At 49.6% G+C, this 23,953-nt stretch overlaps 1 protein-coding gene across 1 annotated transcript in view; it reads left to right on the top strand.

Annotated features, from left to right (window-relative positions):
* GMPR (guanosine monophosphate reductase) overlaps positions 1-23,953 on the top strand; it is a 46,205-nt gene that overhangs the window by 12,526 nt on the left and 9,726 nt on the right. The window contains 4 exon segments of the mRNA XM_059076498.2: positions 429-602; positions 10,492-10,573; positions 14,376-14,482; positions 22,704-22,746. Coding sequence (XP_058932481.1) covers positions 429-602; positions 10,492-10,573; positions 14,376-14,482; positions 22,704-22,746 — 406 coding nt within the window.

Here is a 23,953-nt window from a genome sequence, read left to right as displayed (position 1 = left end):
CTAAGCGAGATGCTCAGGGTGGTGGCCACGGCTTTGGCATGGGGAACCTGAGCCGACCAGCCACCCCGGCTCTCTTTACCTTTCCTCTCCTCCTGGAGGAGAATTTGCACCAGCAGCTCCACCGTTCCGAGTTCCACGTGGAGAGCTTGAGGAAGTGAAACAAGAGCCAGGCACAGGAGTCTGCGGCTGAGGTCCAGGGCTCAGGATTTGTGCAGTTTAATGGCGGGGAAGACGGCAGAGTCAGTTTAGGTAACCGAAGAAGTGAATCTCCTTCACCTCTGCTGCCGCGTGTTTCTCGAGCCGGTCCACTGTGTGTCTGTTTGATCAGGGTGAACCGCAGAGGGTCACGGTGCTGTGCTCAGAACAGGTGTGTGGATGGAGGCAGGGTTACTGTTCATGTCTTACGCCTCTTGGTTTCTTTGGTACAGCATATAGCCGTGAGTTCAGGCAGTGGGAAGAATGATCTGGAAAAGATGAGCAGCATCCTGGAAGCCGTGCCGCAGGTTAAGTTTATTTGCCTGGACGTGGCCAATGGATACTCGGAACATTTTGTGGAATTCGTGAAGCTCGTCCGGGCCAGATTTCCAGAACACACCATCATGGTATGTATGGTGGGACGGCCTCCTCTGGACGGGGAAGCAGAGGAGACGTGTGTGGGGTGGGTGTCCGGGGAGCTGTGTTCTCCTCGGAGCTTTTGGTGCCTTCTTCTCAGCAGACTAGTTGAGAATCAGCAGGAAAAGGAGAGGCAGCAGCTATGAAGATCTGAAAACTGGCTCTGCTCTAAAAAATATATACATAAAATCCAGATCAATGCCATAAGGTGTTGGCTCTTTGTCTCTGCTAAATATCAAGTGTTTCTTACCATGTGAGACCGTTAAAGCAAGGTCTGTGTCACTGCTTAACACAGGGTATATTTTTAAAAATGAAAACATAACTGGCTTTCTGTTTAACATGTTTATGTCATCTCTGCCTCAGTCTCCTTGCCAGTAGAAAACTGCTGTAAGAGTTGAAATCCACAATGCGAACACTTCAGAATAGTCGACAGTTATTTGCAAATCAGTTGGTGTCTTGTTTTATCTAACATCTTTATTTTTGACTTTTCCTGCCTTTTGGGGGGTATCTTTCTCATTTTTAACACCTTTGCTAGTTAGAATGTATATCTCTTATTGCTGGGAAACAAAGATTTACAGAAAAATGAACTAGAAGCTTTAGGGCTAAATTTGGGCTTTTGGAAAATCTATATTGTAATTGTGTGTCTTTACTAGTCTTAACATGGCAATTATTGATTGACCCCTAGATAATTTACCTAACTCTCCTCCTGCAAATTTTTTTGAACCCAGTTTTCTCTTTTCTTTTTAAAATTTGTTTTATTGAAGTATAGTTGATTTACAGTGTATTATTTTCTGCTGTACAGCAAAGTGATTCCGTTATATATACATATATTCTTTTTCATATTTTCCATTATGGTTTACCACAGGATATTGAGTGTGCTTCCCCGTGCTATACAGTAGGATCTTGTTGTTTATCCGTTCTGTATATAAAGTTTGCATCTGCTGATCCCAAAGTCCCAATCCGTCCCTCCCCAGTTCCCCCTCCCCCTTCCCCTGGGCAACCACAAGTCTGTTCTCCGTGTCTTCCTTTTACAAATTTTTAATTTAATTTCTCCTCACATTTCATCATTTTAAGGAAGTTGGGAGACGGGAATTAGTATTTCTGCTGATGGAGTTGAATCATCTGTGAAGGATTTCCAAAAATTTTTAAGTATTTTTATGCTTTCCAGTCATGTGAGAAGAAAGCGTCAAGAATTGTCCCAAGGTCAACCAGCTGTACCGTGTCTGAGTTGGGTGGGAAACAGCAAGGTTCATTTCGCACCCCCCACCCCCATGAATGGTGCTGCGGGCGTTGTCGTGTTTTTGATAATAGGAACACCGTTTGCTGCATACCCGTGTTTCAGAAGGCTTCCCTTTGTTCTTTCTCTTCTTTACAACATCTCTGTAAAGAGTAGGAACAAGTTTACCACGGATGAGGAATCCTAATTCCTGATTCTTTGACTGTGGGATTTTCACAAGGTCATACCCACGTTGAGCGGCTGAGCTGGGACTTGAGGTCAGGTTGGTCAGAATTCAGAGTCCAGGCTCTGGAGACCTGTTAACGTGCTCTGTCCTTGTTAACTTTAGTGACGAAGCTCCCTCCTTCCACCAGGCCTGCTTCCCAGTGCTGGGGTGGGAGGTTGATCTTCTTCGGGCTCGTGCTGTTGGGTGATGAAGTTACCTTCTGTCACGTTCCAATGATGCACACGTATCTAGTCACAAGGCCCCAGCTGACTGCTGCCCCTAATCATCTGTGGAAACAGGGACGAGAAAGCTGGCCTCCTGGGAGGGCAGAAGCGCCCTGCCCTCAGATGGGACCTGGTAGCCCTACAAGCATTTGGTATTAAACATAAACTCTGTGCAGTGATGACGGGGATGGTAAAAAGAGCAGGAGAGCAGTCCTTTCTCGATTCCTTCTGGTGAGCAGGAGTTGCTGTTGACATTTCTTCTGATCTGAGGTGGTGGGATCTAGGTCTTTCCAGATCTTTCCAGTTCACCTCCAGTGTTTTTTTTTTTTTTTTTTCTCAGTACGCGGGCCTCTCACTGTCGTGGCCTCTCCCGTGGCGGAGCACAGGCTCCGGACGCGCAGGCTCAGCGTCCATGCCTCACGGGCCCAGCCGCTCCACGGCACGTGGGATCCCCCCGGACCGGGGCACGAACCCACGTCCCCTGCATGGGCAGGCGGACTCTCAACCACTGCGCCACCAGGGAAGCCCGCCTCCAGTGTTTTAATTGCTCTGGAGATACAAGGGAGCAATGAAGTGGGGAAGCTGCCCTTTACACCTGTTGGCATTTGAGGGTATAGGAGTGAGTTAAAGGATTAGGAATCAGAAATTACCCTTGTTTAATGAAGGAACTTAGTGGCTCCACTTTTTTGTCTTTGATAATTCACATATTCAGTTGAGAAATATGACATACGTACAGACAAGTGCATAAAACACGGATGTGTAATAAATGGTCCTAAAAGCAGCAGCCCTTCAGCATACCTGTGCTCAGCAGCCCCTGCTCCCCCCTCAGACGAAAGCCCCCATCCTGCCTGGTGCTCATTTCCTTCCTTGTGTGTCCCCAGTCTTGCCATCTACTGATGCATTCCTAAATGACACTTTCATTTTGCCTATTTTTGAACCTTACGTAAATGGCGATCCTACCGAGAAAATCTTCTGGGCCTTCTTCGGCTCTGTGGTACATGGAGGTGCACCCATGTCGTTCCATGGAAGCCGGGCGGTAAGACACCGTTCCTGGAAGCAATCTTAACCCCGCTTCCCAGACGCCTCCCGTGCCCTTGACCTCTCGCTCCGCTTTGCTGCTGGTTGTATCACCGTTAACGTCGCTGAGTGCCCCTGAAGTTGGTGTGGCCACATGAGCTGAACCATGTTTGGGACCTCGCCTGCCTTCTGAATCTCATTCTCCTCCCCTGTGAGAAGGAGGTTGGGGATAGAAATGATTGGAGCACTTTTGGTCGACATCAGACCGGGCTGATGTTTTGTTAAGGGTGTGGTGGTCAATCACACAGTCGTGTGTCGTGGCGAGTACCGGGGAGGGCACGTGCTCTGGGCACGGAGCCGGAGGTGGACGGCTGACGGAGAAGAGACGGGGTGGGTTGGGAGGGGGTTGTTTTAAGAAGAGGGAGAAAATGTGTCCCACGTGTTTAAACAAGGATAGTGATAGCAGAAAGCCCCTGGAGCCCCAGAGCTTCCCTTGCATGCTCTGCCCAGTTGGCTGTGAGTTTCAACTCACAGCCGGCCGTGCACAGGGCTGAGCGAGCTGCTTGTCGTGGAGCCGTGGAGCCTGGGTTCCAGCCCCAGGGAGACAGGCGGTGCAGGAAGGGTGTGGACTGGCGGGGCAGGGAAAGGGCATCGTGGCCAGTGCAGGGTCTGGGGGTTGCTGGGGTGTGGGGAGTGAGTCAGGGAGGGGGAGATTGACGCAGAGTTCCCAAGGACCCCCGGGCAGCCAGCAACGGCAGGAGCCTCTGCAGCGCCTGCCGGCTGCCCAGGGAATATGTTCTCGTTGTTCGAGCACGAGGTTTCGGCGAGGTAGGTGTTTCTTCCTCAGCCGTGCTTTGCCTGCACTGACCCCCGAGATCTGTGATTCACTTGGAAACCTCCGGTACTCACATGTCCTTGGTTTTAGGCAGGTGATTTCTCTCATGGCTCTGGGAGGCATTGGGAGGATGCATTTGTCCAGGGTTTGGAAACTGAAAGGTGTATGACATGGGTGCTGAGTGCTAGTGTGATGGTGACGCTGCAGTGAACGGAAGCGCAGCTCAGAAGTGTTGCTGGTAGAGGCTGGCGATTCCGGGGTGTCTGCATCAGGGGCGAGGGCTTGTTGCTTCTGGTGCCCAGCGCATCCTGGATTTACGTGGACCCTTTTTTCTTGTCTTTCACCTAAGGCAAGCACTGCCAGAGGTCGAGAGGGGGGAAGCGGGGATTTTTAGAAAATGTCCTTGGCAGAAAAGGGTCCTGTGAAGATGCTGGGTGTGAGATGATTGTGACAAGTCCTCTGGGCCTTTGCCCGGTGGCTTTCAGAGAGGAAAGGGAATGATGGGTTCTTGGGTGTATTCCAGGTACTGTGGGAAAAAGGCAGTGGCGTGGACCAGGCACTTCTCTTTTAATAATAACTCGTCCTTGTGTAAGATAAAGGCACCTGTTGTACTTTAATTGACGGGAAACTTCATCTTGGGTCGAGACAGTTTTGAGGGTCACACAGCCAGTGAGAGGTGGGCCTGGGGTTCAGCGCCTGGCCCCAGGGCCTGGCATCTCTCCTTTATACCATGCTGCAGCCAGGCCACCTGCCAGCTCAGGCTCATTGGGATGCAGAGGTCCCTACGTTGGGTCTGGGAAGTGCCTTTGTGCTGGTGGCTTGCTTTTTTTTTTTTTTTTTTTTTTTTTTAAGATTTTTTTGATGTGGACCATTTCTAAAGTCCTTATTGAATTTGTTACAACATTGCTTCTGTTTTTCTGTTTTGGTTTTTTGGCCGTAAGGCTTGCGGGATCTCAGCTCCCCGACCAGGGATCGAACCCACACCCCCCGCATTGGAAGGTGAAATCTTCAACACTGGACTGCCAGGGAGGTCCCTGGCGGTTCTTTCTGATCTGGTCCTGAGGACATAGGCCCGTGACACCTAATCTGTTCAGATGAGACTAGCTCTGCTCCCCTGGGGAATGCCAAGTCAGCCACCATTGGCTGATCCCCTGCTAGCCACGGGCACGTCCTTGGCATTTCCATGTGTGGCCAGCAGCTCAGGCACCTGCCTGGGTTCCTTCTCCAGCTGTCGTGGTCGACCAGACAAGGTTCTGAGCCCTGTGGAGGCCCTGCCTGCTCTGTGCCTCTTCCCGAGAGGCAGACGCCCTACAGTGTTCCTCACAGGTGACGGCCACGGGCAGCTGAATGTACCTCCTTGAGGCACAAGGGCCCTCTCAGGCCGAGTTACCTGGATGTTGTTTTCACCCTCTTTCTGGAACTGGTGTGACCTGAAACTGCGGCAGAAGCTATGACAGGCCTCAGAGATTCAGCCGATGTTCGTCTCTGAGACTCATACAGTCAACTCAGTTTCTTGTGCTGTGCAAGGTGGTTATTGCCCTGATAGCATCTCCTGGCCCCTGGTTGCATGGGTAGGTAAAGGGACACCTTCGTGGGCATGGGAGAAGGCTCTGGCATTAATGTTCCAGCACCTTCTCTGAGGCGTTGGCCCCCAGGCCAGATCCAGCCTGCTGACCTCTGCCTTAGATCATTCTGCAGAAAGGATTTTTCCTGGCAGAAGGCCTCAGAGGAGCTGGTAGAAAGTGGGTAGAGAAGTTATTGTTTCATGGGTGTGAAATTTCAGTTTAGGGTGATGAAAAAGTTCGAGAGGTGGATATTGAGCTTTCTTTATAAACCTTACAGTGACAGCGATGGGTGGGCCTGGTCAGTCCCGCTTTATAGCAGGATATATGCAGACTCAAAGTTGAAGTTATTTTCTTAAAATTTCAACCCATCATTCAACCCCAGGGCTTTCTGAACTTATTTTGCCGTAGATGTCTGGGTCTAAAGGAAAGCTGGAGGGCTTGGGGCTGGTTCTTGCCCAGAGGACTTTTTAAAATGCTACAGAAGTACTTGGAAGGTTTGTTTTGTCCCTTTCTGTGCCTTTTCCCTGGACCCTCACACCCGTCCTGAACATGGAGGAGCCAGAGGGGCGCCTGGACAGTGCTTGGCCTCCCCGGGAAGAGGGGTTGGGTGCCTAGCGGAAGTCTCCACTTGCCTGCTTTGGGGCCCAGCTGAGGGTCTGCAGCTTCTGTTTTGTCCTGGCTGCCCGGTCATGACCCAGCCAGACCTGCTGCCACATGCGGCCGCGTTCTGAGCCTCTGGTATCCGCTGCCCACAGGAGCTGCTTCAGCCAAGATAAGCGGACTCCTTGCTAATCACCCCCTGCCAGCTTCCCCGACCCTGAGCCCGCAGGCTGCCTGGGCCACGGGCTGGGCTTTCCCCGGAGCCCGACGGCGCTCCCCTGGGCACTCTCATTTCTGAATTTGTCTTTTCCCTTCTGCCCTTATTTTTGCCCTTCTTGGTTTCAAACTTGAACAGACGGATTTCGTTCCTGCAGGTGGACACTCACCATCCTGTCCTGGTCATCTGCATTCTTGTTGTGTGGTCCTCAGGCTGGAAGCCTTTTGTAATCACTCTGGGCTTTTTTTTTTTTTTTTTTTTTTTGCGGTATGCGGGCCTCTCACTGCTGTGGCCTCTCCCGTCGCGGAGCACAGGCTCCGGACACGCAGGCCTAGCGGCCATGGCTCACGGGCTTAGTCGCTCCGCGGCATGTGGGATCTTCCCGGACCGGGGCACGAACCCGCGTCTCCTGCATCGGCAGGCGGATTCTCAACCACTGCGCCACCAGGGAAGCCCCACTCTGGGCTTTTAACACGCTCAGCCGTCTCTGCCGTGACTGCGTCTGACCACTGGTTCAGGATCCCGCAGGCAGTTCAGGGGACACAGGGACACCTGGGGGAGCTTCTGAGCTCTTAAAATAGCATCAGCTTCCTCCGTGCTTTTAAACCTACCTTGACCTCATATGGTTGTACCTGCTATGTTCATCCTGAGCTGATTTGAATTAATTTATTTGGTGTAAAGTAGGCCCCTTTTTTTTTTTTTTTTTTCCCCCCCCATATGTGGGCCTCTCACTGTTGTGGCCTCTCCCGTTGCAGAGCACAGGCTCCGGACGCGCAGGCTCAGCGGCCATGGCTCACGGGCCCAGCCGCTCCGCGGCATGTGGGATCTTCCCAGACCAGGGGACGAACCCGTGTCCCCTGCATCGGCAGGCGGACGCTCAACCACTGCGCCACCAGGGAAGCCCGAAGTAGGCCCTTTTAAAATCAAATGGTTTGTAGGAGGCATCAGGTTTGAGGGGCGGGGGGGAAATCCACAATGAAAATCAAACCTTGTAGGGAGCTTACAGTAGCTTCTTCTAAGTGTTTTATTTTAACTGATTTTTATTTTTTAAATTAACTTTAATTTTATTTTTAAAATATATTTTGAATTTTTAGCAAGTTAACCAGGGAGGAAGAATAAGGGCATCTTGTTTCTTGGGTTCCTAAGTTCTTTTTTTTCTTTTTAAATTTATTTATTTATTTATTTTTGGCTGCGTTGGGTCTTCGTTGCTGCGCGCGGGCTTTCTCTAGTTGCGGCGAGTGGGGGCTACTGTTCGTTGTGGTGCGTGGGCTTCTCATTGCGGTGGCTTCTCTTGTTGGGGAGCACGGGCTCTAGGCGTGTGGGCTTCAGTAGTTGTGGCACGAGGGCTCAGTAGTTGTGGCTTGCAGGCTCTAGAACACAGGCTCAGTAGTTGTGGTGCATGGGCTCAGTCGCTCTGCAGCATGTGGGATCTTCCCTGGCCAGAGCTCAAACCTGTGTCCCCTGCGTTGGCAGGAGGACTCTCAACCTCTGAGCCACCAGGGAAGTCCCCTACTAAGTTCTTTTTGAGGTTCAGAGTTCATGCTGGTCCTGTGCATCAGGAAAAACACCCTAAAAAAAAACGATCACATTTAATTATAAAAGTAATGCAATTTCTACTGACAAATCCAGGAAATTGTAAAGAAGAATGATTAATAACAGTCAGAATCTTCCTTCACCTAGACGTAATTTGTCAGCATTTTGGTGTATGTTTTCATCTACACCTATCCTTGTCTAACAAAACTGAGATCTAGCTATTTCTTTCTGTTTCCCCTGACATTATACTGAAAGCATTTAAGCATTTTCCCATGGCATCAAACCAATCTTGAAAACATCCCATGGATGGGTCATAGATTGTCGAACCATTCCCATTTTGGAGATTTGCAGGTTTGCACTGTTACAAATAATACATCTGTGTAGTTCAATCTTTGACCTCATTTGTGATTACTGCCTTGAGAGAAAATCCTGGAAGTTATTGGATCAAAGGAGATACATACTTTTGCATTTCTCTACATGGACAAATTGCTTTCTGGGAAATTTTGTTCTGGAGTAGACATCCCCTGGCAGAGAATGAGTGTCTGTTTTCTCTTCAGTGTTTAGTCTTTTTAATCATTGATCATTTAAGTGAAAAGTGGTGCCTCGCTGGTATCTTCATTTAAATTTGATTACTAGTGAGGTTGAACACTTTCCCTATGTTTTTGGCCACTTTTATTTCTTTCATTAGTTTGTTCATGTCCTTTGGCGGTTATTCTGTGAGGTGGTAGCAATTTTTCTTGTAGATTTGGAAGAGCTCTTGTTAGTAACTCTTTGTTTGTCATAATTGCAGATATTTTTCTCCACCAGGTTGCTTATTAGTTTTGTTGATTATATTTATGAGTGTGTGTGTTTATATGTACACAGGTTTTTAATTTTCATATAGATGGATATATATATATATATATATTTTTAATGCTTATTACAAGTATTCAAAGTTTTCTTCTAAATCTGGGAGACAACTTTTGTGTGTGTGTGTGTGTGTGTGTGGGGGTGGTACGCGGGCCTCTCACTGCTCTGGCCTCTCCCGTTGCGGAGCACAGGCTCCGGACGCGCAGGCTCAGCGGCCATGGCTCACGGGCCCAGCCGCTCCGCAGCACGTGGGATCTTCCCGGACCAGGGCACGAACCCGCGTCCCCCGCATCGGCAGGCGGATTCTCAACCACTGCGCCACCAGGGAAGCCCTGGGAGACAACTTTTAATTTAACTCATTCATCCATTTGAAGCTTATTTTGGTGAAAAGTATGAGTAATAATCTGTATCTTTTTCCAAAAGATCCCTTTCCCCAGCTCTGTGTATTGAAATACTGTTCTTTCCTCAATGACATGTAAGGCCATCTTTATCATGTACTATATTCAATTATATTCCTGTCCTTTTTCTGGGTTATCTGTCATTTTCCATTATCAGATGCTGTTGGAATTAAAGTAACTTTGAGCCCTCCTCATTGTCCTTTTCCAGGATCCTTTTATACAGAGTTAAAAGTCACTTTGTCTAGGTGGAGAAAGAAATACTCCCTCTGGGAATCAATTCAGCAAAAAGACACTGGGGCTTCAATGCCAAAGAATCAGTCGCACAAGTTAGGGATGCATTTCCCAAAATAAGACTTTGCACAGTTGTGAAAATTTAAACAGGCATCTTGCCAAGTATCCTATGTACCAGCTGAAGGATCCACAGGGCAGTGAGTTGTAATAAAAAGGGCTATTTTTGTGTTCCCAGACTCCTGCGGTGGAAGAACATATACTGTTTTCAAACCAGATGCTTCCTTCTGGTTTTTAGATTCTGCCACTTCCTGGCTTATGTGTTTATTAGGACCACAGCTTCATGTTGTTCTGCAAATGAGGTACATTCCAGTGCTGTTGGGTTTGTCTGCCCTTTCATATCTCGGTGGGAACCACTGACCCTGGAGTGGGATACCCAGGTATTTTCCCAACTGTGAGATGACCAGTAGTTCTCTAATCCTGGGTTCCAAAGAAGTTCCTCAGGGGTTTTCCAGACTGTGAACAAAAAAGGGTTTAATCAGCAGAGAGAGTGTTTCATTGCTTATTTTATGTATTTGGGTTCTCTGTAAGATTTTGTTTTGTCCATCACTGATAGGTTCAACAAGCCCTGACCTAGATAGTCTAAGGTCTCTTGGAGTTCTAAAGTCATGTCATTCTGTAGTTCTTCATGCTATCAGCTCACCCAGAGGTAGCCCCGGGTGTCCAATTCTGTGTTCTTGTTAATAGAGAAGAAAGGAAACCTGGAGAATACTCTAGCCCACCAATTTCAGACTGAAAGTCTATTCAGGGATTGGTCCATTGTTTTCTTCCATTTTTTTCTTTTGTCCCCTGGCTGCCTGGTGGCTTCAGAACATGCTCTCCCTTATCTTCAGGGGTGGGGTTCCTCCATCACTTATCTTTGTTCCACCAGGAGTAGTTCATGATCTCGAGCTGTATTCTTTCTGTCCCAGGCAGGGAACGTGGTGACGGGAGAGATGGTGGAAGAGCTTATTCTTTCAGGAGCAGATATAATCAAAGTGGGCGTTGGACCAGGTAAGACTTGCTGGGAGCACAGCAGGGTGTGTGTGTGTGTGGGGGGGAGAATTGGGATCTGGGGCTTGGAGGGACCGGAGATGCCCAGAGGGTACCCCATGAATGATCCATCCACAAGTTTAAAGCACATTTCTTTTGGAAGTATCATTGAGCTTCTGATCAGAAGAGGCTCCTGAATTAGAAATATCATTGAGCTGCTTTCTGCTACCTCTGGGGAAGTTCTGAATGAACTTGAATGTGGTTCGAATGAGCTCTTGGTTTCAGAATATTAACGTGGAAGAAAAGAATAATCCCGTTCACCTTGAAGAGGAAGGTGAAGGGTGGAGAATCCATGGGGACAAGTTTATGTGAACGTTTGAGGGACCCCAGACGTTGCAAATAGGCATGCAGCTGTGAGGTCACATTCGAACTTGACCTCTGGCTTAGGCGGTTATCATCTTTGGCTCCCCACCTGGTACATATCCGTCTCGGAGTTTGCAGCATCCTCCTGGGCCTTCTCTCCCAGGATTGCCATTGGCATTTTGAATGGAGGAACGGGGAGGAATGGGGAGGAACCTTTCTATCCTATACTGGGCGGTTCCATTTTCTCTTGGGGCCCCTTGATGCAGGCCTTCCCCTTTGGCCAGACAGAAGCACGAGCTTCCATATTTTTAATGTCTTCATTGTTACATTTTAAGATTCCTCCTCGCACATCCACATCTTTATTAACCAAACACTAAAACTGAAGAGAAGGAAAGAACGAGTTACACTTTTTTTTTTTTTAAAGAAACCCATATTTTATGTATTTCTTTTGGGCCATGCTATGCAGCATGCAGGATCTTAGTTCCCTGACCAGGGATTGAAGCCATGCCCCCTGGAGTAGAAGTGTGGAGCCCTAACCACTGGACTGCCAGGGAAGTCCTGAGATACACATTTTCATTTGGGAATAAAAAATAGCAAAGATTTTTTTAATAGATATCGTCCACCCAGAAGACACTACCAAAAAAGGAAGCAAATAATAAACCAGTATGAGAAGAGTCTTTGGGAAAGCACTGCCGGGTTGCAGAAGACGTTGTATTGTGACCTGGCGCCGTTGTCAGCCTTGAGGAACTAGGGTGGACATGAAGAGACTCTAGGGGAAGGGGGAGCCCTGTGTGCTTGTGAAAGGCCCCGAGCTTTTAACACACGGGGAGGTTTTCAAGATTGGGCTTTTAACGTTGCCACTCAACTAAGCCAATCTGTAACCTTCTGAGCAGGAGGAAAGGCCACTTTGGTCTTTACTGGGTGTCTGTCATTATTGAAAAGTCAGAGAGGAGAAAGCCCAGTTCTTGCTAACCGGGTGCGCTGCCCGCTTAGAATGGGCTGTAATAGATTAGGCTTGTAATAGAGTCGAATAGGCTGATAACAGAGCGGGAAGGCTCTTTTCCCCCAAAGCAGAGCACGCATCAGTCACCTACTTAATCAAGTGTATTGAGTGTCTCCTAGCTGCCATCGTGCCGGTGGGTGCTGTACAGGATGTGAGGTGCGTAAGTGGTCTTCTCGGCCCGCAGAGCAGTTCCTGATGGAATCTTGAGCGTTCAGCCGCCCTCGTTTCCTTCCCAAACGTCCTCTATATATACAGACAGTCTCTTTCCCCCGAAGATTTATTGTCCTTCCACTGTCGCTGTGCGCCTCCCAGGCTGTCTGTTTAGAACAGGCGTGACTGAAGGGAGTAAGGCTTTCTTTGAGCCTGATGTATTGGAGCCCCTTCTGTAAATTTACTGGGGAGGATGTTTACGTTTCACGAATGCTTTAGCATAAAAACACTGGGTACTGTCTAGATGACAGCATTAAAAAAGGTTCATTATGGAACAACTCCTGGCACTTGGGAAAAAGCATTAAAAAATGCACCCCTGGCCCCACCCCATGCTCTGGGCTGGTACCCAGTTTCTCCTTTCAACCTGGGGCTTAATCAAGACCTCTCCCACGCCTTGTCCCTCACCTGTACAGAGCTCCAGGCCGCTGCGGCGGAGCCGCTGCTCTCCGCTGAGGATCTGGCAGATGAGCGGGAAAGGAGAAAAGCGAATTCTGAACCAGAACCAGAGGTTATACAACTCCAGCTGGGCCTCGCACAGCGTGTGCCTGGGACTGGGGTGCCTTGGTCAGGAGAGAAGGTCACTGGCCCCAGGGCAGTGAGCGGCCCCGTGTTGTGAGGATAGACAGAAAGAGGTGGTTCTGCCCTGCAGCTGGATGCTGGAGAAGGTGGCTCCCCGGTCCTGGTTTCCCGGCTGGAGCCAGACCTCAGAGTATAGCCCTGGTTCTCCAATCCTGTCCCTAAAGACGCCCCCTCCCCCCAGGAGAGGTCTGTGGGAAGCTGAGAAGCCACTGGTGGTGGTGGCTGCAGCCTCTCCCGCCCGCCCAAGGGTCTGGTGGGAGGGAGGAGTTCACGCCCAGCTTTTACACCGGCCCCAGGGCGCCCCATAGGCGACACCACCAGACCTGCGGGAGGGACTGAGTGGGTGAGTGGTGAAGCATAGAGACAGGGACGTGGGTGACTCATTCATTCTCCGGTTCATGCATTCTTTCTGTGACTATTTATAGTGCCCTTATTATGTTCAGGGCTCTGTTCTCAGCGCTGGATTGACCCCCCTGAATATCCATGGAGCTTACCCTCCAGCAGAGAAAACAGATCCTCGGTTCTTACGCAAATAATGATTTAAATGCTGTTTTTCAAATGAGGGCTGTGATGAACAACTTCCCTGCGGCCGTGACATTTAAGATGAAGCCTGAAAGATGAGAAAGGGATGGCTGGACCCGGGGGGTGGTGCAGAGGGGAGCGCTCCACCGAGAGAACACCGTGTACAGAGGATCCCCGAGGTGGGAGGAACTGAAAGGGCAGGTGGCTGGAGCCTGCTGAATAGGGGCGAGAGGAGAGAGGGGGCCCGAGCAGGGGCAGAGCATGGGAGGCAGTCCGGAGCTTGATCCAGGTGGCCTCGGGGCGGGTGCTCGCCCGCTGGGAGGGAGGCGGAGACTTGAGCAAGGGGACCTGTGCTGGAGAGGCCCGTGCTCTTGGCGTGACGCGGAGTGGACCTCCCTGGGCTAATCCTCTGCAGGCAGTCAGCCAGGACGAGTTGACTGTGGGGAGGGCAGAGGTCTAGGGGATGAAAGCATCGAGGTGGCTGGTGTGAGTTCTGCAGTGGAAGCTGACCTCAGAGTCCTGGCTGGACCGGCTGGAAGATGGAGGGGTGGGGGCCAGGAGGCTGGGGCGTGGAGAGGACAGCGCCAAGTCAGAGGGAGGCTGCAGGAAGGCCCTGAGCGCCGGCTCCCTTTTCTCAGGGGTCTTGTCATTTAATCACCCTCACAGCCCTATGAGGTCAGTGCTTTTCTGTTCATTTTACAAGCGAGGCACCGAGGCTTAGAGAAGTTAGTGATTTGACAAAGGTTGAAGGTCAGGGAGGCTCAGGGTCATGGGAGGTATCTGAAGGTCCCTTGTGGTTGCGTGGAAAGTGAAGGAGGCTGGGAGAGGATGGAGTTTAAGGATGGAGGGTCAGTAAGTGGGAGCTGATGTCCTAGAAGAAGAGAGTGACGGTGACAGGGTGTAGGGTGGAGTGTCCTGGACCATAGCAGATGACGGTGACGAGGCCCTGAAGGGATCCGAGGCCAGATGGTGGCCACCTCCATTGAGCTGTAGGGCAGCCCCGTGGCCCCCCTCCCGCCACTCTGGAAAGTTCACCCCCCAGGAAATTGGGGCAGGGCTGCGTGACGGTGACGGAGGCCCGTTTTGTATCCCGTTCTGCTCGTTCATAACCGTCTCTCTCTGGGGTCTCCCTCTTCCTCCACCCAGGTTCCGTGTGCACCACCCGCAGCAAGACGGGAGTGGGCTACCCCCAGCTGAGTGCTGTGATCGAGTGCGCGGACTCGGCGCACGGCCTGAAGGGGCACATCATCTCGGTAAGCGTCCAGGCGGGGCTGGCGGGAGGGGCTGGGGGCCTCCGAGCAAAAGGCCCCTGCTCCCTGGCTGCCCTTCACCTTGTTGGCGCCCTGCGGGCTCGGGAGTGAGCCAGGCGCACGGGCACGGCACTGGGTGACAGTCGACCCTACTCCCTATGGATTCCGCTCGAGGTGGTGGGTAGCACGACAGGGGGGATACGTGGGGAGCTTTGAGGAAATGAGAGGGCCACGTGCTAGCTTGCTAGGGCTGCCGTAACACAGTACCCCAGACTGGGTGGCTCGAACGAGAGAAATATATTGTCTCACGATCCTGGAGGCCAGAAGTCCAAGAGATTAAGGCGTCAGCAGGCCATGAAGCCTCCAGGGAAGGCTCTGTTCCAGGCCTCTCAAGCTTCTGGTAGTTCCTTGGCTTACGGCACCAGAGCTCCAGTTTTTACGTGGCGTCCCCCCCCTGCGTGCGTGTTTGCCTTTGTGTCCAAATTTCTCCTTTTTATAAGAACATCCATCATTTCGGGTTAGAGGCCCATTCTACTCCAGGGTGACCTCATTTTCGCTGATCACATGTGCAGTGGTGTCAGATGCTGTCACCGGTTACCGTGGTGAGAGCAGGTCCAGTAGGGTGTTGGGGGCAGAAGTTAGACTTTTGTGGGTGGAGACATGTATGGGAAGGACATGGGCAGAAGCAGAGTCAGTGATCATGAAGCTTCTGGAAGTACAGCCCCTCAGTACTCAACCACTAGGTGTCAAGGATTGAATGAATGTCAAGTTAATCCTCAACTTATCTATTATTCTGCTCCACCTTTATCGACAGGACCATCATTCACATAGTTACCACGTCTCTCCCCTTCTAGATGAGATGCTCAGAGTAGGACAGAATGTGTCAGGTATAACTGGATGGACTTGGACAGAGCTATGGCTTCCACTTATGTGGGTGATACATACATACATATATATCATATATAATTAAATTATGTATATTTACTATATGTATATATAAATTCTGAAGTAGTGGTGTATTTTTAGTGGTGCTGTAACAATGAACTCACATTGCATATAGTGAATTAAATCTTCAGACCTTTTCACTTGTCCAGTTGCTAAGCCAAGCTCCCACATCAAATAATCGACAGATTATTCTGTAAAAAATCCAGATGTAGTAAATGACATAGCCTGCTGGAATGATCTCTTGTTGATTTTGGCTCAGCATTTCAGCTGGTGAGATTTGATTTCTGGACCTGCTTTGAGGGTATAATAAGGCTCTTTAAAAATCCCTATGTGCACACCATCTCATTTGAGTTTTACTATGGCATTTGAGCCCTGCAGCCATTGCTTCCCCGCACGTGACTTGTTACAACCAAAACGAAGATCTAGTTCTTTGACTCGTGGTCCAGTGCGCACTTCCTGTGCTCCTTCTATAGTTCTTCATCCAGACTTTCCATCCATGCATCCATCCATTCAGTCAGCACATATTCATTGAGCATCTACTGTGTGCTAGAAGCCGGAATTAATGACCGAAGATTTATTGGATGCTGACAGAGTTCTAAGACCTTCCATTTAACATCTTTTCCTTTTAGCTTTTGCTCCGGCGAACAAATTAAGACCCATTTGTTGAACAACTCCTGTGTGGCTGACATAGAGCCATCACCCTACCTTTACGGAGTGTGGTGATTGAACTCACTGGAGTCACCAAACAGCACTGTCCTCCAATATGGTTCTCAAATGCTCACTGTAGCCTCATCTTGGGCTGGCTGCATGACATTCACCAGGGACACTTTTCACCATAGACATTCCTGGACCCCATCCTGTTGAATTAGACTCTTCATGGTTTGCCCTCCAGAGCACTGTATGTAATTAGTTGCAAGTCTCCATTCACCATCAAGTGTCTTAATAACAATTTCGACCTTATATATCTTCCTTGAGTGGCCACCATTTCTAAATCAGTGGAGGTCAAATTAATGAAGTTTTACTATGAACTTATTCTGAGATCCCATACTTGTGTCTTTCTAGAAATTTCACAGTTGCTTAGTTTATAGGACCATTTGGGGAGTAGGGGTGGAGGCTCTGCCTGCACCACAAGTGACTCTGAAAATCAACTTGGGATCTCCTTACCCACCATCATTTTATAGATTATGTCAGCAGTTCTCTAAGTGTGTGCCCAGACCTGGAGTATCGGTATCAACTGAGGACTTGTTAGAAGTTCTTGGGCCCCGTCTCAGACCTACCGAATCAAACTCTGAAGGTCAGGCCCAGGAATCTTTTAACAAGCCCTCTAGGTAATTCAGATGTGCTGCCAAATTTGAGAACCACTGGCTTCTAGAGTTGAGGGTCGGTACACACAGGTCGGGTCCGTGTGCCAGAGACAGAGGTGTCTGCTGGCACCCAGGGAACAGCTTCTGTGAATTTCTCAGGAACAGTGACAGCCCAGGCTGGGGATACGGATGCTCCAAGGTTCTTATTTTTCCGTGGATGGCCAGAGCTTTCCTAGATGGGGTTAGAAGCTCAATCTGTAGTGCAGACCCCGTGAAGTTCACAGACTTATATAGGTTCTGCACCCTTGACTTCAGCTCATTCCTTCTGACCGGCAGCTGAGTGTCTTGGGGTTCAAAGCAGCTTTTTTTTTTTCCTCACTGTCCCTTTGTCTAATGGAGTTTCACAAGCATGTTTCTCCCACTTGCCAAGAGTCCTGAACCCACTGGAAACCCATCAACTGTTTGGATCCTGCCACTTTGTCCAGTTTCCTTCCAGCTGTCTCATTTTACACTTTTGTTGCTGAATTAGCATGTCTGTGCTACTGAAGTTCATAAGGAAGCCACAGCAGGGAGTCGGTTACACCCAGGAGGCTGGACTTGAACTAGGTTTCTATTTATTGTGGTCTACGTGGGCTTCTGAGAGGCAGAGGACTGAGAAATCCAGGACACCTCCTGGGTAGGTGAAGATGAAGGTGTGACCAGTTCATTTTGTCATCTGGTAGGGACATGACACAAAGGAGAGCATTTTAAAGGTGGAAACAGCATTAGAGCAAGTAATGGCTGACACGTATTGAGCATCTACTGTCTTTTGGGCGTGGTACACCTATATTCTCTAATCCTTGGAACGATCTAGGTATTAGGTAGCTGTTCTCTTCATTGGACAGGTGTATTAGGGTTCTGTAGAGAAACAGAACTAATAGGGTGTGTGTGTGCATGTGTGTAGATATAGATTTATTATAAGGAATTGTTTCATGCAATGATGGGGCTGAGACGTCTCAAGATCTGCAGGGTGGGCTGGCAAGCTGGAGACCTAGGAGAGCCGATGGTGTGATTCCAGTCTGAGTCTGAAGGCCTGAGAACCAGAGAGAGCCAGTGTTTCTTTTGGAGTCAGCGTCCAGGGTCCCAGTTCTAGGGCAGTCAGTCAGGAAGAATTCTCTCACTTGGGGAAATCTCAGCCTTTTTGTTCTATTCAAGCCTTCAAGTGATTAGGTGAGGCCCACCCACATTAGGGAGGGCAATCTGCTTTACTCAGTCTACTGATTCATGTGTTACTCTTATCCCCAAAACACCCTCACAGAAACATCCAGGACAATTTTTTGACTAAATTTCACTCTGTGGCCCAGTTGACGCCTAAAATTAACTTGTCACACCCAGTGAGGAGACTGAAGCTTTGGGACCTTAAGTAACTTGTTCAGCATCACACTGCTGGTGGGGGCCAGAGCCAGCTCTCAAACTGAGGTCTGTTCATCTCCCGTGTTCCACTCCTTCCCTTGATGACCCTCAGTTAGAAAGTGTGGAGACTCAGAGGGTGAAGGGCTAGCTGAAGTCACCAAGAATGCAGGGTTGACCCAGCATCCTGGGTCTGCTCCTTTCCCATCCCACTGCTTTGGGGGACTTCAGCTTACCCTGTGCTTATAGCTCATCTTTTCCCCACAGGGTCCCCAAGAATGTCTTCAAGTGAAGGGATCAGAGTCAGGACCCAGTGAACCCTTAGGAAGGGGAGGGATTGGAACAACCAGATGAGTTCATTGTCACTGATACCCAGAATGGCTTGGACTTCGTAGTGCTTCATAGGACCTAAGAAAAGGTCCTGTGATGAGGTTGGCTGGAATCACTATTGTCTCTTTACTCAAGGCCAAAATTTTAACCGGTGCATTTGATAAAGACCTAGAGAGCGTGCTTCTCTAGTTTGAGGAGGGAATGATAGAGGTCAAGCTGATTCAAAGTTACCCCCGACCCCCTCCTTGTCTACACCCAGTCCGTAGGGCTCTCATCCACTCACTGACCCTCTGCAAAGAAGGAAAGATTGACTGGCAAATTTCTTATTTTGTTGATTTAATGTAGTTGTTTAGGAAACGGTTAGACCATTATTTGGAAAGACCTAAACAAAGTCATTCAAATAATTTATTTTGAGCCTTGAAGAATTCCCCAACCAAAAAGGTTTAGCCTAGAAAAAGTTAGAAATATAAAGAGAAAGGAAATAAAGATTACTAGAAATGCCATCTTTTTCAAAAAATTTATTTTACTAAAGTATAGTTGATTTACAATGTTGTGTTAATTTCTGTTGTATAGCAATGTGATTCAGTTATACATATATACATTCTTTTTCATATTCTTTTCTATTACGGTTTATCACAGGATGTTGAATATAGTTTCCTGTGCTGTACAGTAGGACCTTGTTTTTTATCCATTTATACATACTAGTTTGCATCTGCTAATTAATCCCAAACTCCCAGTCCATTCCCCCTTCAACCCCGTCCTTCTTGGCAACCGTAAGTCTGTTCTCTGTATCTGTGAGTGTGTTTCATAGATAAGTTCATTTGTGTCATATTTTAGGTTCCACATATAAGTGATACCATATGGTATTTGTATTTCTCTTTCTGACTTACTTCACTTAGTATGATAATCTCTAGATCCATCCATGTTGCTGAGAATGGCATTATTTCATTCTTTTTTATGGCTGAGTAGTATTCCATTGTGTATGTATACCACATCTTTTTTATCCATTCATGTGTCGATGGACATTTAGGTTGTTTCCATGTCTTGGCTATTGTGAATAGTGCTGCTGTGAACATAGGGGTGCATGTGTCTTTTCGAATTAGAGTTTTGTCTGCATATATGCCCAGGAGTGGAATTTCTGGATCATATGGTAACTCTATTTTTAGTTTTTAAAGGAACTGCCATAGTGTTTTCTATAGTGGCTGCACCAATTTACATTCCCACCAGCAGTGGAGGAGGGTTCCCTTTCCTCCACACCCTCTCCAGCATTCGTTATTTGTAGACTTTTTGATGGCGGCCATTCTGACCTGTGTGAGGTGATACCTCTCTGTAGTTTTGATTTGGATTCCTCTAAGAATTAGTGATGTTGAGCATCTTTTCATGTGCCTGTTGGCCATCTGTATGTCTTCTCTGGAGAAATGTTTATTTAGGTCTTTTGCCCTTTTTTTTTGATTGGGTTGTTTGTTTTTTTGTTATAGTGTTGTATGAGCTGTTTGTATATTTTGAAAATTAAGCCCTTGTTGGTTGCATCATTTGCAAACATCCTTTCCCAGTCCGTAGGTTGTCTTTTTGTTTTGTTTATGGTTTCCTTTGCTGTGCACAAGCTTGTAAGTTTGATTAGGTCCCATTTCTTTATTTTTGCTTCTGTAGAAATGCCGTCTTAAGATAACCACTGCTAATGTTTTCATGTGTGTGCTGCTAGACATTCTTAGAGGTTACTCTTAAGTAGGGTTCTAGTCTTGTTCTTCCATTATTATAGCTGTGTGACCTTGGGCAAGTCACTCAACCTTTCTGAGTCTCCCTCTTTGTCTTTCCCCACCTATAAAATATCACCTTCAGTTCTTGTGTTTGAATAGAAAAATGAAGTTTGTAACCATCCCTTGTTCATAGCTGGTACTTGGTTCCAATGCCCTCTGCCCACTGCATGCTGACTTTTCACTGTCCCCTTCTTTTAGGGCTGGGCAAGTATTTTTAAGAAGAGGTCATGCTGACAGTTCACAGATCGAATTGCCACTCATGTCATGTGATGCCTTTTCTACTAAACTATGTTAACACTCTTGGAAAACAAGTAACCCTTGGAATATTTGCATGTTGTTTTTTAAAAGCTCCGTGCAGCTATGCATGTTCATGTATGAAAGTAAACGTGTCCCAGGTTGCAGAGGTTTCCCCATACTGCTCTGCCTCCTGAGAACATGAAAGGATGCTTTAACCACTTTTGGAAATTACCTGTAAACGGTAGTAGGGAGCAGACTCCTTTGTGTAAAGCGTTGTGTGACGTTGGGTTGCATTAGGTTAAATTGCAGTCCCGCTTGTTTGCTCTGCATTTTCTGTTTCATAAATCCCACCACAGCACAATGAACAGACAAGGCCCTATGTATGGCTTCCTCTCTGCGGCACAGCACAAAGTCCTGTTAACTGTGGACATCTTGGCCCATCCTGGGAGGAGAAGACCTCATTTTCTTGGGGTCCCAAGAGCACAGACTTTCTGAGTCAGGCCTCATCGCTGACCGTGTGAGTGTGGCATTTTCAGAAGCCAGCACGAGCCACCCTAGCAGTCACGAGCTAATCACTCACTAGTGAGTGAGCAAAAAAGACTTAAGGACACACTTTTCTGCGTGTGTTTGCACGTGAGTACACTTTTTTAAAAGTCAGATCATGTTAGGGACGTTTTTATTGGGAGCATGAGTTTATTTAATCTTTTGAGGTTATAAGTTTGAAACCCTGTTGTGGAGAACTGGTTTTGATAAAAAGATAAAGCACTTTAAAAATAATGGCAGGTCAAGTGAAGGGCATAGAGGGGGTGTTGCACCTTTGAAAGAGAAAGTAAATATGCTGGAGATTTGAAGCACCAACAGGATACACAGAGCCTTGACTGTCTTCACATGAAGGGCCTTGGCCAGATACCTTATATGGAGAGACTGCCTCTGAAATAATTGCTTATGAACCCGTGGCCCTCCGGGGTCAGGGAAGCCACATGTGAATAATGCACTTGATCGAGGAGGAGATAACTGCCACCAGTAAATATTCATAAAAGCCAGAGACTGAGCCTTCACACCTGCCTTTTGATCAGAATTGCAAAGAAGCAAGGAAGCAGTATTTTGAGGTCTAGCTCCTGGAGGGACAGGCCTAAAAGCATATCGGAAGAGAAGGGTTGAGTCACAGACACCCACGTCCTCGGCTGGAGATGCTATTTGTAAAGTGGTTTGTCCCAGCCCCACGGAGACGCCCTCCAACTCCAGGGGCGCACGCACCTTCCTGCCGTCATCACACAAGGTAGCCCGGGTGGCCTGGGTCTTCTGTGTCCTTCCCAAAGTGTGTCCCCGCTCCTGGGGACAGGCACGTCCCCCCGAGACCCGTTCTGGGCTCTGTCACTGCCCCGGCTGGCGGTGCCTCCTTGCCTCTCCCTGCTGGGCAGGCTGCTACCCCAGGCCACCTCTCTGGCCTTTTCCTCCTCGGACCTCACACAGGCCACGTTGCCAATAGGAGGTAGCAGCCTGGTTATTTTGTGCCTCTTGTGCTTCTAAGAAAACACAATGGGTCTGTGCCCTAGTCGCTTTGTACTGGAGCCCTGGTGTTGAAACATAAGCCCCACGGCCAAACTGTGCCGGGCAGCCCAAGGCGTCAGGCAACCCTGCCAGGCGCTGAACCAGCGCAGGGCACTGTGTGGGTCCAGTGGGTGTCAGGAATGCACGTTTGACTTGGAGGTAACTGGATACATTACAGGAAGGTGACTAAGAGACACGTGGAGTGGCTGGAGGTATAAAGGAGCAAATTCAGCGTCCCCTCTGGCTCATAAAGTACTTCCGCTTTTGTGCTGAATAAACCTCACTTCACGCCGGGCAGCGGGGGAAAGGTGACCACTGAATGATGGTTACGTGGCTGGCCAGTGGCCAGGCGTGTTGCGCAGGGGCTGGCGGAGGATGAGGTCCAGCCCCTGCGCCCTGCCCGCTCAGCAGTTCCTGCTTCTGCATCCCAGGCGGGGTGCAGGTGCCCGGGCTCGGGGGGCGGGGTGGTGGTGGTGGTGGGGTGACAGTGGGTGTGCAGACCTGAGACGGGACTGACGGGGCCCCCCGGGGAACCGAAGGTGCGGTGGTGAGGGCGGCCTCGGGCCTTGGCCCTGAGGGTTGTGTGCTTGGCTGCAGGCAGGGGTGGGAGGAGGGGGCTGGGCCAGCAGATGCTATCAGTGCCCTCAGGGGAGGGGGACGGCCGGGCCGGGCTCCTGCTGACAGCCTCTCTTTGCTCTTTCCTTTTTGAAGGATGGAGGCTGCACGTGTCCAGGAGATGTCGCCAAAGCCTTTGGTAAGAGGCCGCAGAGGGGGAGGGGAGGGAGCTCCCTGCAGGGGTGCCGGAAGGAGGTGGCAGACACGTTAGGAAGTTCAGGGCCAATCCTGAGTTTCCTCTCCGCGGATTTCAGCCCCTAATTGGCCCAAATCCTGGCATCAGTTTGGTTCCGGTTGGTGGCAGAGCAGGCCGAGTGCCCAGGGACAGATGCGGGGGTGTTACCCTATGGGCCAGGCGTGGGTGAAGTCACAGCCCAGAAGTCACCACTGGGAAGGCTCAGGGTACCTGTGGAAGAGGACCGTATCGGGTCTGAGACACCGAGACTTCAGCGAGGGGGTCTTCGGAGCCTAACCTGGGGGACTCCTGAGGGAGGGACGGGAGCCCTAGCCGCAGCTCCTCACCACAGGCCGAGGAGCCTGTGTCGCATCAGGGGCCGCAGCGGCTGGCTGTGACCCCGCAGGGCTGGGCCATGGCGCCCCAGCCAGGTGTTTTCTTGGGGAGGCACTGGGAGGTCCAGCGTCTCTGCGTGCCGTGCTCTGTGCCTGCCGCTGACCCCTTGCCAACTGCGGGCAGGGGTCAGAGCTGCCGCACAGCTGGGGAACCCCACCTGTGAGGCGAGGCCACGTGTGCTGGCAGAGCCATCTCTACTGTTGGTTTTTGTGCTGCGTGTACTTAATACTGATGGGTGTTCTGTCCCGGGCTCCCTTCTAATAGTGCACACGGTGCACCCTGCCCAGGTGCTGTCTGGACTCCCACCCCGGCAGCTTTCCCTCCCTGCGCTCCCCCAGGAAATGCAGCCATACCTGTGGAGGGAGAGGGACCAGGTCGGGGCAAAATGCTGGTTAGGAAGGGACACGAGAGTGTTCAGAAAGGAAAATAATTGGAAGCCCCTTCAAGGCATTGTTTGAGTGGATCTGTGCTCCGTGTTCCTGCCGTTTACATCTGCTCCTGGGGTTGTGGTTTTCGGGAGGCCTGGCCAGACACCAGTTGTCCTCTGCCCCCTTATCACGGCAGGGGGGGGTCAAGGAGCCAGCAGTTGTGTTAGGGGCCCTGCAGGGAAGAGCAGGCAAGGCTTGCTGCCAAGTAGAGAGGTCCTGTGCCTTGGTTGCCTGATTGTCAGGCCCAGGGGCCAGCCCTGCAGAGCCCCCTGCCTTCCGTAATGCTGGACGGAAGGGACTGGAATGCCTGATGCACACCCCAGAGTCCTCTTGTAAATAGTTAAGTG

This window comes from Kogia breviceps, chromosome 10 (genome assembly GCF_026419965.1).
Source record: "Kogia breviceps isolate mKogBre1 chromosome 10, mKogBre1 haplotype 1, whole genome shotgun sequence".
NCBI lineage: Eukaryota > Metazoa > Chordata > Mammalia > Artiodactyla > Physeteridae > Kogia > Kogia breviceps.
This window is presented reverse-complemented; position numbering and strand designations above follow the sequence as displayed.